The sequence below is a fragment of the Orycteropus afer genome, unplaced genomic scaffold (assembly GCF_000298275.1).
Source record: "Orycteropus afer afer isolate SDZICR_OR568_19922 unplaced genomic scaffold, OryAfe1.0 scaffold00188, whole genome shotgun sequence".
Classification (NCBI taxonomy): Eukaryota; Metazoa; Chordata; class Mammalia; order Tubulidentata; family Orycteropodidae; genus Orycteropus; species Orycteropus afer.
Window position 1 is genome coordinate 657,402 of NW_006921775.1, and position 15,402 is coordinate 672,803.

A 15,402-nucleotide genomic window follows, 5' to 3' on the forward strand; every position below is an offset into this window, starting at 1 on the left:
TGGGTGCTTTGGGAGGAACGGTTGGTGAAAGGGCTGGAGGGAGGCAGCATGTCTGGCCTTGCAGGAATAGGCCTTGGGTTGCTGATGGTGATTCTGTCTGCCTCTTGTGGGGTTAGAGGAAGTCAGAAGATGTGGCCTCCTTGCCTTTTTAGCACGAGGCTTAAGGTTATAGGAAAATGGTGCATAGTGCAGCCCTTCTCTTCATGGTTCAGTAAGTCACTTAACAATTTTGAAAAGAATGGATCAGAAAAATTATTTTAAATTACCAGTTAGTCCTTTGGAACTGAGCATTTCCTCCCAAAGCTCCTGGGTGCTGATGTTGACCTGAAGCCAAAGAGGACCAAAACTGTATTACTGAGGGCACTGATGGGGAAATAATGTAAAGTTTGGAGGTTTTTTTAATTTTAATTTTTTGTTATTCCCAGGTATTTAAAAAATACTTATCTGTTATTTATCCAAGAACAATTTGTAAAATTGTTTTGTGACCTTAAAATATATATAAACAGTATCATACAGTAGGAATCCTTTTGCAATTTCTCTTTTCACTGAACATTAAGTTTTGACATTTATCTGTTCAGAGAGATATTCACCTTTTTTCTCTTTTAGTCTTTTATATACATTTTATTGAAATATAACTTATGTACAGTGAAATACATAAAACTAAAGTGATATTGTTCAATGCATTTTGACAAAAGCACACGTGTGTATCACAATACAGAACATTTCTATCACGATAAAATGTTCCCTGTGTCTCTTACTAGTCAATCCCTCAGCCCTCACTCGAAGTAAACACTGATTTTTTTTTTCCTTTAACAAGTTTTGTCTGTTCTAAAGCTTCATATAAGTGGAATAATACAGCATGCATTATGCTGTGCTGCCTTCCTTTGCTCAATAGTTTTGAGATTCATTTGTGTAGTTGTATGTATCAGTAATTTGTTAATTTTTATTGCTGAGGATATTCCATTGTATGACTATACCACAATTTCCTCATCCATTCTTCTTTTGATAGATACTTGGGTTATTTAAAGTTTGGGGCTATTATCAATAAACACCTAATGAACATTCTTGGTAAGGTTTTTTGTTTTCATTTCTTGTTGGTAAATAAATGCCTGGGAGTGGAACTGCTGGGACATAGGGTAAATGCATATTTAATTTAATAAGAAACAGCCAGTGTTTTTCCTAAAGTGGTAATATAATTTTAAACTTTTACCCACAAAGTGTAAGAGTTCCAGTTGCTCCACATAATCATGAAAGTTTGATGATGTCAGTCTTTTAATCTGAGCCACATTAATGGTTATGTAGTGGTATTTTATTGTGGTTTTCATTTCATTTCCCTAGTTAGCAATGGTGTTGAGCACCTTTTAATGTGCTATTCAGACACTCATGTATCTTCTTTGAGAAATGCCCAATACTAGGTACAAAATCATATATATACACACACATACACACACGTGTGTGTGTGTGTGTATATATATATATATATATATATATATATATATATATGTATATGTATATATATATATATATATAATATTTCATTGAAGTCTGTGGTTTGCCTATTAATTCCTTAACAATGTCTTCGGTAAGCAGAAGTTTTTAATTTTGATGAAGTCTTATTTACAAAATTGTAGCTTTATTGTTTGTGCTTCTGTATCCCTTCTAAGAAATCTTTCCATACATCAAACTCACAAAGATGTTCTATTTTCTTTTAGAAGCTTTATAATTTAACTTTTACATTTAAGACCATGGTCCATCTCAAATTAATTTCTGTGTATGTTGTAAGAGCAGGATTGAGGTAATTTTTTTTCACGAAAAAAATTTCTGCAAAATTTGTGAAAAGATTTATTTTTTCCCAATGAATTGCTTTGGCACTTTTGTTGGAAACCAATTGAATGTATAAATATGGGTTTATTTTGGACTCTACTCTGTTTCGCTGACCTATTAATCTATCATTATGCCACTGAGACACTGTTTTGATTACTGCAGCTTTAAAAAGTCTTGAAATCAGGCAGTGTGAGATCTCTTTTCAAAAGTGTTTTGACTATTCCAGGTGCTTTGAATTTCCATATATATTTTAGAGCCATCTTGTCAAAATTTATGAAACTCCTTCAGGATTCTGACTGGAATTGCATTGAACCTATGGATCAATATGGGACAACACTGAAATCTTGAGTCTTCCAGTCAAAAAGCATGATGTTTTTCTCCATTTATTTAGGTCTTCCTTAATTTTCTCAGCAATGTTTTGCAGTTTTCAGCATATAGATTTTGCACATCTTTTGTTAAATGTATCCCAACATTCACATCAGAAATAACTAAAAAGTTGAGTTTACTACCATTACTCCACATTTTTTCTCTTCTCTAAATGTGCCAGAAGATGAGCCTCTTAGGTCAGAAGGCACTCAAACTATGACTAGGAAAGAGCTGCCTTCTCAGAATGGAGCTGACTTTAATGATGTGGATGGAGTAAAGCTTTTGGGACCTCCATTTGCTGATGTGGTGCAACTCAAAACGAGAAGAAACGGCTACAAACATCCATTAATAATTGGAACATGGAATGTACGAAGTATGAATCTAGGAAAATTGGAAGTTGTCAAAAATGAAATGACATGCATAAAGATTGATATCCTAGGCATTAGTGAACTGAAAAGGACTGGTTTTGGCCATTTTGAATCAGACAACCATACAATTTACTATGCTGGGAATGACAAATTGAAGAGGAATGGCATGGCATTCATTATCACAAAGAATGTTTCAAATCTATCCTGAGGTACAATACTGTCAGTGATAGGATAATATCCATATGCCTATGAGAAAGACCAGTTAATATTACTATTATTCAAACTTATGCACCAACCATCAAAGCCAAAGATGAGGAAATTGAAGATTTTTACCAACTCCTGCAGTCAGAAATTGACCAAGCATGCAATCAAGATGTGTTAATTATCACTGGTGATTGGAATGCAAAAGTTGGAAACAAAGAAGAATCAGTGGTAGTTGGAAAACATGGCCTTTGTGATAGAAATGACACTGGAGATCGCATGATAGAATTTTACAAGACCAATGGCTTATTCATTGTAAATACCTTTTTTCAAAAGCTTAAATGGTGGCTATACATATGGACTTCACCAGACTGAGTACACAGGAATCAGACTGACTACATCTGTGGTGAGAAGCAACGGAAAAGCTCAATATCTTCAGCCAAAACAAGGTCAGGAGCTGACTGTGGATCAGACCATCAACTGCTCATATGTAAGTTCAAGTTGAAGCTAAAGACAATTAAAACAAGTCCACAGGAGCCAAAATATGACCTTGATTATATCTCTCCTGAATTTGGAGACCATCTAAAGAATAGAACTGATACACTTAACACCAATGACCGAAAACCAGAAGAATTGTGAGATGCCATCAAGAACATCATCCATGAAGAAAGCAAAAGGTCATTAAAAAGACAGGAAAGGAAGACCAAAATGGATGTCAGAAGAGACTCTGAAACTTGCCCTTGAACAGAGAGTAGCTAAAGCAAATGGAGAAATCGACAGGATAAAGGAGCTGAACAGAAGATTTCAAACAGCAGCTCGAGAAGACAAAGTCAATTATTATAATGAAATGTGTAAAGACCTGGAGTTAAAAAAACCAAAAGGGAAGAACACACTTGGCATTTCTCAAGCTGAAAGAACTGAGGAAGAAATTTAAGCCTCGAATTGCAATACTGAAAGATTCCATGGGCAATATGTTGAATGATGCAGGAAACATCAAGGGAAGATGGAAGAGTCACTGTGCCAAAAAGAACTGGTAGATGCTCATGCATTTCAGGAGGTTGCATATGATCAAGAACCAATGGTACTGAAGGAAGAAGTCAAAGCTGCACTGAAGGAATTGGCAAAAAACAAGGCCCTAGGAATTGACAGAATACCCATTGAGATGTTTCAACAAATGGATGCTGTGCTGGAAGCACTCGTTCAGCTGTGCCAAGAAATTTGGAAGACAGCTACCTGACCAACTGACTGGAAGATATCCATATTTGTACCCCTTCTAAAGAAAGGTGATCTGACAGAATGGGGAAATTATCAAACAATATCATTAATATCAAACCCAAGTAAAATCTTACTGAAGATAATTCAAAAAACGGTTGCAGCAGTATATTGACAGAGAACTTCCAGAAATGCAAGGTGGATTCAGAAGGGGATGTGGAGTGAGGGATATCATAGCTGATGTCAGATGGCTCTTGGCTCAAAGCGAAAAATACCGGAAAGATGTTTACCTGTGTTTTATTTACTGTGCAAAGGCATTCAATTGTGTGGATCGTAACAAATTGTGGGTAACATTGAGAAGAATGGGAATTCCAGAACACTTAATTGTACTCATGAGGAACCAGTACATAGACCAGGAGGCTGTCATTAGAACAGAACAAGGGGAGACTGCATGGTTTAAAACCAGGAAGGGAGTGTGTCAGGGTTGTATCCTTTCACCATACTTACTCAATCTGTATGCTGAGCACTCTGAGAAGCTGAACTATATGAAGAATGTGGTATCAGGATTGGAGCAAGGCTCATTAACAACCTGAGATATGCAGACAACACAACTTTACTTGCTGAAAGTGAGGATGACTTGGAGCACTTCCTGATGAAGATTAAAGACTGCAGTCTACAGTTTGGATTACATCTCAATATAAAGAATACAAAAATCCTCACAACTGGACCAATAAGCAGCATCACAACAGACGGAGAAGACTGAAGTTGTCAAAGACTTTATATCACTTGGTTCGACAACCAATGCCAATGGAAGCAGCAGTCAAGACATCAGAAAATGTATTGCATTGGGCAAATCTGTTGCAAAAGACCTCTTTTAAGCGCTGAAGAGCAAAGATGTCTCCTTGAAGACTAGGATGCACGTAACCCAAGCCATGGTATTTTCAATTGCCTCCTATGCATGTGAGAGCTGGACGATGAATAAGGAAAACCAAAGAAGAGTTGATGTTTTTGAGTTGTGATGTTGGCAAAAAATACTGAAAGTACTGTGGTCTGCTAAAAAAACTAACAAATCTGTCCTGGAGGAAGTGCAGCCAAAATGCTTCTTGGAAGAGAAGATGGCCAGACTTCATCGCACCTACTCTGGTCACATTGTCAGAAGGGAGCATTCTCTGGAGAAGGATGTCATGCTTGGTGAAGGAGAGGGCCAATAAGGGAGGGGAAGGCCCTCAACAGGATGGATTGACACGGTGGCTGCAGCAATGGGCTCAGTTACAGCAGGACCGTGAGGCTGGCACAGGATGGGGCAGTGTTTCATTCTGTTGTACACAGAGTAGCTATGAGTAGGAGACAACTTGATGACACATAACAACAAACAACAACAAGAAATGTGCTCTGAATTAGAACTGAAATGCAAGAAAAAGTGCATGGTTTCTCTACCAACAGTATAAATTATCATGTAATATATTTTAAAAAATAATTTTAAGCTTACATAAAATTTACAAGTATAGTATAAAGAACATTTTGTTCCTTGAATTATTTGAAAGCAAATTTCCAACTTGATATCTCATCATCCCTGAATAAATTCTCCTACAGAACCACAACACAACTACTAAATCATGAAACCAACATTGATACATTGTTGTTCTAGGTGCCAGTTAAGTTGGATCCTATGTGCAACCGAATGAAATACTGCCCAGTCCTATGCAATCCTCTCTCTATCTGCAGCCACTGTTATTCCATCTCATTGAGAGCTTTCTTCTGTTTTGCTGACCCTCCCCTTTACCAAGCATGACATCCTTCTCCAGGGAATGGTCCCTTCTGACAACATGACCAAAGTAGGTGAGGCAAAGTCTGGCCATTCTTGCTTCCAAGGAGCATTCCAGCAGCATCTCTTCCAGGGCAGATGTGTTTGTTCTTCCCGCAGCCCATGGTATTCAGTATTCTTGATCGACTAATACATTAAACAAACAAACAAACAAACAAAAAACCTCACTGCCATCGGGTTGATTCTGACTGATAGTAACCCCCATTGGGTTTCCGAGGCTATAAATCTGTACAGAAGTAGATGGCGTCATCTTCCTCCCACAGAGCAGGTGGTTAAGCAACCAGACGCTTTACTCACTATTCCACTAGACTTCCTTGATTGATACATCCGAGCTCCTTAACTCTTAGATCTCACTTAAATTTCAGAATTGTCCCAATAATGTCTTGAAGAGCAAAAAGATCTACCTAGAATCAGGTGCTAAACTTGTCAAGCCTCGGTCTCCTTCAGTGTGGAAAAACTCTTCAGTCTTTCTTTGATTTTCGTGACCTTGGCATTTTGAAGACTAGAGGGCGGTTATTCTGTAGAATGGCCCTCATTTCTGGGTGCCAGTTTGGGTTCCTCCTAATTAGATTCAGGTTGTCATCCTGAAGAATGATCCTCTTATTGGATCAGGTGGCACTCAATTTCAACCTGTCCCATAACGGATGATGTTCACTTTGATCACTTGATTAAGGTGATGCCTGTCAAGTTTCTCCACTATAAATTTATATTCTTTTTTCTTCAAAATCAATAAGTACTTTGTAGGGGAGTACTTTGAAACTAAGGAGCTATGGTGGTGCAATAATTAAAGCATTTGGCTACCAACCGAAAGGTCAGCAGTTCAAACCCACCAGTAGCTCCACGGGAGAAAGATGAGGCAGTCTGCTTCTGTAAACATTTACATCCTTGGAAATACAATGGGTCAGTCCTACTCTGTCTTACAGGGTCACTATGAATCAGAATCAACTCAATGGCAGTGGGTTTGGACTTTGAAACTTCATAATTCAAAGACTTTGACAACGCTTACCACTTTTTTTTTTTAAATAGATGTGTAATTCATAGCCATGTGTTCATTAAGAACCTGCACATGGAGTTCTATTTCTCTGAATTAAACACTTGAAAAACATAATTGGCTTCTAAAGAAAATTCATGTGAATTAATTCCACTACCCAATAAAGAGATACTATAGAATAGAATTTGAGGAATGGTTAAGAACTGCCTATAGTGAAAACCAGTCATACTACATTTTATGTTACATATGGAGGATAGATACGATTTTATCCACCACATATTCAAGACTATGCAACAATAAACTCTGTTGTAATGAGTTACATCTTGTTTATTAATGATACATATTCAACAGAAAAGAAGTTCTGAGAATACAGTATTTGAACATTAAATCAATTATGCCAATTGATTCATTCTATCTTTTGTTTTTATGATTCTAGTGAGGACTTTGATACCACTGTGGTCAGTATGTTACATTAGATATAAATGCCTATCAGTGGATAATTATGAATATTTAATAGTGGTTTCTTTACCAACAATGTTTTAACAGACTAACTTAATCATGCTGACCTTTCTTGACACGGATATAGAATATGAAACTAGATACCATAAATAAGATTTATAAATACATAAATTATAAAAATGTATAATTTAACAGTACATTTTCAATGTATAAATATTATTTACTCATAACTGGAAGAAAATTATCACTTTTTTTAAACAACAATTTGAAAGAGAGCTAAATACATTTGCAATCCATTCTCTTTGGGTTTCATTACCACTTGTTCTTAATACTTTATGCTTAGGTTTCCATCCCCTTAAAATAATAGGATGCATATCTGCAATAAGTATGGGGACCATATAATGCTGGAAAATCCTGTATTAAAGGTCTTTTTCTTTAAAGAAGTCATTCTTCCTTGTTTTTACAAACATACATACATATATATATATACACATATAAACAGTGTGAGATATAAACATATGTATCAAGGAAAAAAATCTTCTTGACGCCTTCAGTTAGGTAAGGAATTGGACAGACGTCACCCTGGGCCTACAGCTATAATCCTGAGGAAAGCGATAAAAGGGTTCAGATGAGTCCCCACATCCACCTACTATCTCATAACAGTTACTTTCAAAGGCTCAGCTAAGTCACTGGCAACTCTCTGTGACCATCTGTTTTCATATGAGCCACACCAGCTCTGGGGCCAGGACTCTTTGGGCAGTAAAAGAATCTCACCATAGCAGCAGGGCAGGCACAAAGCAGTGTGAGAAATATCTGGACTTCACTACTCCCTACATTTGGTAGGAAATGAGCAGGTAGTATGTGGCACATTTGACCATTCTCTGTCCTTTAATGTCCTGTGATTTCTGTCTCACTCACAAATGGAACTATAAACAGTGTTGCCCAGAGTGGGGAAGGTTTCTGGATTGGCAAACCCTAGGGCACTGCTTTCAAGGAATTTGCCTTGTAGAGGAGGCAATGCTTACAAAGATGCATCAGAACGCACCCACTCTTCCTCCTCCCTCAATGAATGGGAGCAACTACTTTGTAGTGATACCACCTCAGAAACCCAAGGAGGGGTCACTATGAGTCGGGTCCAACTCAACAGCACATAACAACAACACTTCAAGTACTGCCAGGGAAGTGGTTGTTCAGTGCTAAAATTCTCACCTTCTGTGTGGGGAAACCAGGGTTCAGTTCCCAGCCACTGTACCTCACGCACAGTCACAGCTTATATAAGTAGAGGCTTGCATATTGCTATGATGCTGAACAGGTTTCAGTGGAGCTTCCAGACTAAGAGAGACTGGGAGAAAGGTGTGGTGATCTACTTTCAACAATCATCAATAAAAATACGGTGGATCACTCTGGTCCCATCTGCATTTTGGATGCAACGGTGATGGTATAGGATTTCATTCCGTTGTGCATGGGGTTGCCATGAGTCAGAGGCCAAGCCCTCAGCAGCTAACAACAACAACACTTGGAGTGCTGCACTGTACTCAGAGTGAGGAAGACACATGAGAACATAATACTGCTAACAAATGTTCCTACCCTCTAAGTGCATTCAACTGAGCTGGGGACTAGAGAACAAACATGAAAAGACAAGCAATCACATGGGCAGCAGTATCAGTGATACCACAGGTAGCACATAGACCAGCCTGGCCATGTCTGAAGGAGTCTCATCACAGCTCTGCAGGCTATATATACTCTTGGAGCTCTGGTGGCATAATGCCCAAGGCATTTGACTGCTAACCAGAAGACTGGTGGTTCAAACCCACCAGCCACTCCTCAAGAAGAAGACTGGGCAATCTACTTTCGTAAAGATTTACTGCCTCAGAAACCCAAAGGGGGTCACTATGAGTCAGAATCAACTCAATGGCAGTGAGTTGGTTTTATTTATTTATTTATTTATTTATTTACATAAAGGATATGGAGGCTCCGAGAGGCTGAAGAAACTGTTCATATAGCTTATCAGTAGCAGGACTAGGAATTTACAATTAATTTACAAGTAGAATAGATTCATATGAAAATTTTAATAACTGTGCAGAATCCAAGAATATCAAGGCTGGAAGGCCCTTAAGGAAAATTCAGACTTCCGGTAAGATGGAGGAATAGTCAGACAAGTGACACAGACCCTCTTCAACAAAGAAAAGAAAAACCAATGGACAGGAATACAGAAGATAATCCTGGAGCCCTGGGCTTTGAAAGGAGCTATGCAGAAGTGGATTAGGCACCAACTAGTGGAAAAACCTGAATGAAAACAGTGAGTACTAAAATGGTCAGAGCTGCGGACTGTCAGCTACTCTGACAGGACCAACAGCCTAAATATTTCCAAGTGGTGTTGGGACCTGAGAATTGACCTAAAGATCAGCCCTGGTCACCAAGGGCTGCAGAGACGACTGTCCTGGTGGCCTATGACTAGGAAGGGAGAAAGCAGGGAGGGAGACAACCTGAGCTGGGGACTTTCCGCTCTCCAGAGGGTGCAGCCATTTTGATTGTTTACATGTGGCAGCCATTTTGGATATTTAAAGTGACTGAGGGCACAGCCATTTTGAATCTTTACAAGGGCAACCATTTTGGGTTTTAAAGTGACAGCATTCTCATTTGCATTCCAGGAACCTAAGAATAGGCTCTGTTTGCCAAGGTCAGCAGGGACATACAAGAGGCTGACAACAGGAAAGGAGACAGATGGTAAGTGTGTAAGTGCTGTCAAATAGTGAATAGAGGAGCACAGCACAGTACTCTGCTTGCATAGATAAAATACAAACAAAACAAAGAAAATGAAAATCGTGGGCAAGTCACTCTAACATACAATCAACAATTAAATGTAAACACAAAAACGTCACAATGCCTCGGAGACAACAGAGCATCACAGTCCACACAAAGAAGCAAGATAAAGCAGGAGAAACAAAGGACCAGGATATAAACCCAAAACACATCCCTGAGGAAGAGGCAGCATTGGAACTCCTTGATAAGAAATTCAAAAGAATTATATTTATGTATCTTCAACGAATTGAGACACTGATCAAGGAAAACTGACAAAACTGAGGAAAACACAGAGAAAACTCTACAACAATTTTGAAAGACAATACAAGAACAAAATGACAAAATAAATAAAAAATTAGAAATGATACAAAACCTACAGACAGAAACCCAGAAGATTAATACTAAATTTTCAGATGTAGATAACTCATTGAATGGGCAAAGGAGCAGAACTGAATCAATGGAAGACAGAATTAGGGGGATTGAAGGCAAATACCTGAACACTTCTTTGCAAAGGGATACATCAGAAGAAAAGATCAAAACAAAATGAAGAAAGCCTAAGGATCATGTGGGATACCATCAAAAGGAATAACCTACATGTAATCAGAATTCCAGAGCAGGAAGAGACAAATAAAACCACAGAGAACATTGTTGAAGATTTGTTGGAAGAGAATTTTCCTGGTATGACGAAAGATGAGAATATATCCATTCAGAAAGTCCAACAAACCCCAAACAGGATAGACCCCCCCCAAAAAAAATCACCAAGACATATCATCATCAAACTTACCAAAACCAGAGCCAAAGAAAGAATCATGAGAGCAGCACAGGAAAAAAGAAAAGTTACCTACAAGGGGCAACCAATAAGACTAAGCTCGGATTTCTCGGTAGAAACCATGCAGGCAAGAAGACAATGGGATGGTATATATAAAACCCTGAATGAGAAAAATTTCCAACCAAGAATTATGTACCTGGCAAAACTGTCCCTCAAATATGATGGTGAAATTAGGACATTTCCAGAGAAGCAGAAACTAAGGGAATTTGTTAAAACCAGACCAAACTTACAAGAGATGCTAATGGGAGCCCTTTGGACAGAGAAACAATAGCCAACAACAACTGACCATTAACACGCATGATGATATAACCCAGAAACCAATCCAGCTATGGAAATATCCAAAGTAAATAAGCCTACAAGATTGTTAACAGGGAACCAGAGACATCAATTGACAAATGAGAACAACTACAAACCAAAAAGAGGGAATAAACTGTAGTTACAGAACTTCTTTTTGTTGTTCACGGCATTTAACAACAACAACAACAACAGAACTTCTAGATGGGAGGGAAGTCAAGACAACTACAAGATAGAATGGACTGTTCTAAACCTTGGAAGAAAACTGTAAATCACAGGGTAACTTCAAAGAAAAATGGCAAACCTTCACATCAAAATAAAAAAGAGGACCAGCACAAATATTTAGCAAATACTAAATAGCAACAAAGGAAGTGATAACATGATTCATAAACAAAATGAGTTTAGCATGGAAAATTATATGGAACAAAGAAATCGACACCATGAAAAAGCACGTAACAAAAATGACAGCAACAAATTCATATTTGCCGATAAGTACATATCTGGCAAGGGACTTATCTCTAAGACTTATAGAAAACTCCAACACCTCAACAGTGAAGGAACTAACAATCCAATTGAAAAATGGGTGGAAGACATGAATAAACCCTTCACCAAGGAGGACATTCAGGTGGCCAGCAAATACATGAAGGGATGCTCACAATCATTGGTCATCAGAGAGAAGTAAATCAAAACAAAAATGAGATACCATCTCACCCCAGCACTCACTCTAAAATAATTTAGAGTCTGCAAAACAACGCATAATATGGATGAACTTGGAGAACATTATGCTGAGTGAAATAAGTCAATCACAGAAGGACAAATATAGTATCAGTTCATTGTTGTGGAGAGTCAAGGAAAGGTTTATATATGAAAGGAAACTTTCTTTGTTGGTTGCCAGGGGTGTGAGGGGAGGGGAGGGAACACTGCAAAAAAAAAAAAAAAAAGAATGCATGGGCCCATGTTACTTCAGTTTTGTATACTTCACTGTACATAAATTATATTTCAACAAAATGCATTAAAAAAAAAAAAGGAAAATTCACCCAACATCTTCATTCTACAGATGGACAAGCTGTATCCCAGAGAACTTAATGATTTCCCCAAAGTCACAAAGTTGGCTGAGAGAAAAGCCAAGAACTACATCAGGTCTGAGGTCCAATCCAAAGCTTTCCACCCCCCAGCATGTACTATCCTTACACTTAGGCAACTTTCCCTTTTCCTCCCTTTTTAACCTTTTCATGACTGAATTATTTTCTGTCTTGAATTTTTTGTTGATACCATGTTTTCAGTAATGGAAGGCATGCTGAAATCAAGGCAAAAAATTTTTTTTGAGATAACTTGGATTTTGATATAATTATGTGGGACACATATGTCCCCAGTTGACATGGGTGGTAGGATTGGTGGGGTAAGTCCCTTTCTTCAGATTCATACAGTTTTATCAGTCCCTGCTAGGTGCAGCACATACTACAATTCGGATAGCAGCTTCCAGAGAAATCTGAGAGGCTGAAAATGTTGGGCGGTGACATACGTCCTATGAGTCACAAGAGAGTTAAAATCACTATGGTTTTCAAATTCACTTGCCAGCTACTGTCCCACTGAGGGGAATAAAAGAGAAATCAGGTGTCTCAAAACCACAAAACTCTGACTCCAGGAAGCACCTGTGGTCTGAGCAGGTATTGTGATGGGCCACAAGTTGTGTAAGGGGTATTTTAAAGTTTGTTTTAAAATGTACCCACATTATGGGTCATCCAGATGATCTCCTATGAGGAAGCACTCCCTCCCAACTCCAGGGCCCACACCATCCCTTTAGCATCAACCACAACTTATTGTCCAAGATCAAAAAGAAAAGAGGAGACAGTGGCTTATGGAGTCACTTTCCCCAGGTGTAAATGAAGTAAGGCACTCTAAATGATGAATGCCCAGCCCATCCACCACCACCAGTAGCCCATGACTTGGTTCCAACTCATGGAGAGCCATGTGTGTTCAGAGCAGAAATGCATTCCATGGGGTTCTCAGTGGCTGGTTTTTCTGAAGTAGATCACCAGGCCTTTCTTCGGAGGTCTCTTTGGACTTGAACTTCCAACCTTGTGGTTAACAGTCAAGCACATTAACCATTTGTACCACTCTGGGATTCCACCCAGTACATAGTATTTCTCAAAACATTTTGGTTGAATAAGTGAATGTTTGAAGAGAACAGTGGTGAGAGAACTGGGTCTCCACAGAGCACACGATTACAGAAGCCTGCCCAAACTCAAAAAGAGCCTGTATCATATTCTCACAGCAAACCATAATTACATTTCAACAACAAAAAAGTAATGATCATATCAAATTATGTTGATTCAAATTTTCTTGGTTTTGTAATTTTATTTTAATGCAAGTTTGGTTTTCATGGTTGTGTAAGTGCTATATGCATATGAAGGTTATACAGTTTTACGTTTGTGTATATTTAAGTAGACAAAAGTTCGTCATGACTAGGAGTCTGAGATAACTTTTTTCCGTTAAGAAGGAACGATACAACCTTCAAATTTGAGAACAGTCTGTCAGATATGGTGGTAACCAGAACATCAGTTTTATACTGCACTCCCCGCTCCAAGCCACTCCCCTAACCACCCCCACAACCAAGTGCAGAGGCTTACCTGCAGGGCAATTTCCTTCTTCTTGCTGCCCATGGCTCTGCAAAGACAAAAGCCCTATTACTGCAGGTTCGAGGTCGACCTCCCCCGGCACCGCCTCCCGACAACCAGCTGCGTGGATCTGCAAATAAGAGCTTCCTTCAGACAGAGCCCCCGCCCCTTCTAAAGGTGCTTTTAGGTGGCAGCAAATAAAGGGATGGATACAAAATGAACGCCTCGGGGGAAAAGAAGTCTGCAGCCAGTAATTCGCCAGACGGTTTTGGCGGAATTGCGGCCCCCTCCCCGCCCTGGAGCGGTCCAGGCGCGCGCTCAGAGCCGGGGGGTCGGCCCAGAGCACCCAGTCAGACATCAGACCATCTGCCAAGAAATTGGAGAGCAATAAAGTGCACGGAGCTGTTATCCCTACTGCTCCTACGCATTACTGGAAAACTGAGTTACTGCGACGACATTCCGTCAGGTACCAGCCCGCGACGCGCTGCAAGGGCTTCCTGCAGCGTCTGAGGCAACCCAGCTACGGTAGTCAAGGCAACCGAGACTGCGCCCACATCTGGTCTATGAGCATGCCCACGCGTAAACCCTGCCCACTTTTGAGTCTAACCCAATTAGAAAGTCTGAGACTCGGCTCGCAGCTGAAGGGGAGGAGGGAGCACCGCCCCTGCTGTCAGGATCGCACAGTGGGAACGCTCTCAAGGAGAGCTTTATTAGTCTCTGGAGACTTTTTACATCCACCAAACGAAGACTGTGTGTCTATGCGCTGTACACCTACATCCCTACATCCTGCATTCCTGCATCCCTTCTGCTCACCAGGCCTGATTTGCAGCTTTTCTACGTTGTTATGTTGTTAGGTCGGCTCCGAGTCATAGCGACCCCTTGTAGGACAGAACAAAACACTGCCCGATCCTGTGACAGCCTCGCAAGTCCTTGCTATACCTGAGCCCATTGTTGCAGCCACTGTATCAATCCATCTCCTTGAGGGCCTTCCCCTTTTTACTTGACTCCCCACTTTACCAAGCATGATATCCGTCTCCAGGAAATGGTCCCTTCTGACAACAAGACCAAAGTAGGTGAGACGAAGTCTGGCCTTTCTCACTTCCAAGGAGCATTCTGGCTGCACTTCCTCTAGGGCAGATTTGTTCGTTCTTTTGGCAGTCCATGGTACTCTTCACCAACATCACAACTCAAAAGAATCAACTCTTCTTCCATCTTCCTTGTTCGTTGTCCAGATCTCACATGCATATGAGGTGAGTGAAAATACCATGGCTTGGTTTAGACACACCTTAGTCTTCAAAGAGACATTTTCGCTCTTCAGCACTTGAAAGAGGTCTTTTGCAGCAGATTTGCCCAGTGCAATGAGTCATCTGATGTCTTGACTGCTACTTGCATTGGTGTTGATTGTGGAACCAAGTGATATGAAATCTTTAACAACTTCACTCTTTTCTCCATTTATTGTGATGTTGCCCATTGGACCAGTTGTGAGGATTCTTGTTTTCTTTATGTTGAGATGTAATCCATACTGCACACTGAAGTCTTTTATCTTCATCAGTAAGTGCTTCAAGTCATCTTCACTTTCAGCAAGCAAAGTTGTGTCGTCTGTGTATCACAGG

The 15,402-nt window shown here is 39.6% G+C and overlaps 1 protein-coding gene across 1 annotated transcript in view; it reads right to left on the minus strand.

Moving 5' to 3' along the window:
• NME9 (NME/NM23 family member 9) overlaps positions 1 to 13,834 on the minus strand; it is a 46,316-nt gene extending 32,482 nt beyond the window's left edge. Inside the window, exons 1-2 of the mRNA XM_007947540.2 lie at positions 13,802 to 13,834; positions 267 to 324 (exon numbers count right to left, since the gene is read on the minus strand). Coding sequence (XP_007945731.1) covers positions 267 to 324; positions 13,802 to 13,834 — 91 coding nt within the window. The remainder of the gene's footprint in view (positions 1 to 266; positions 325 to 13,801) is intronic.
• Positions 13,835 to 15,402: the final 1,568 nt, after the last annotated feature.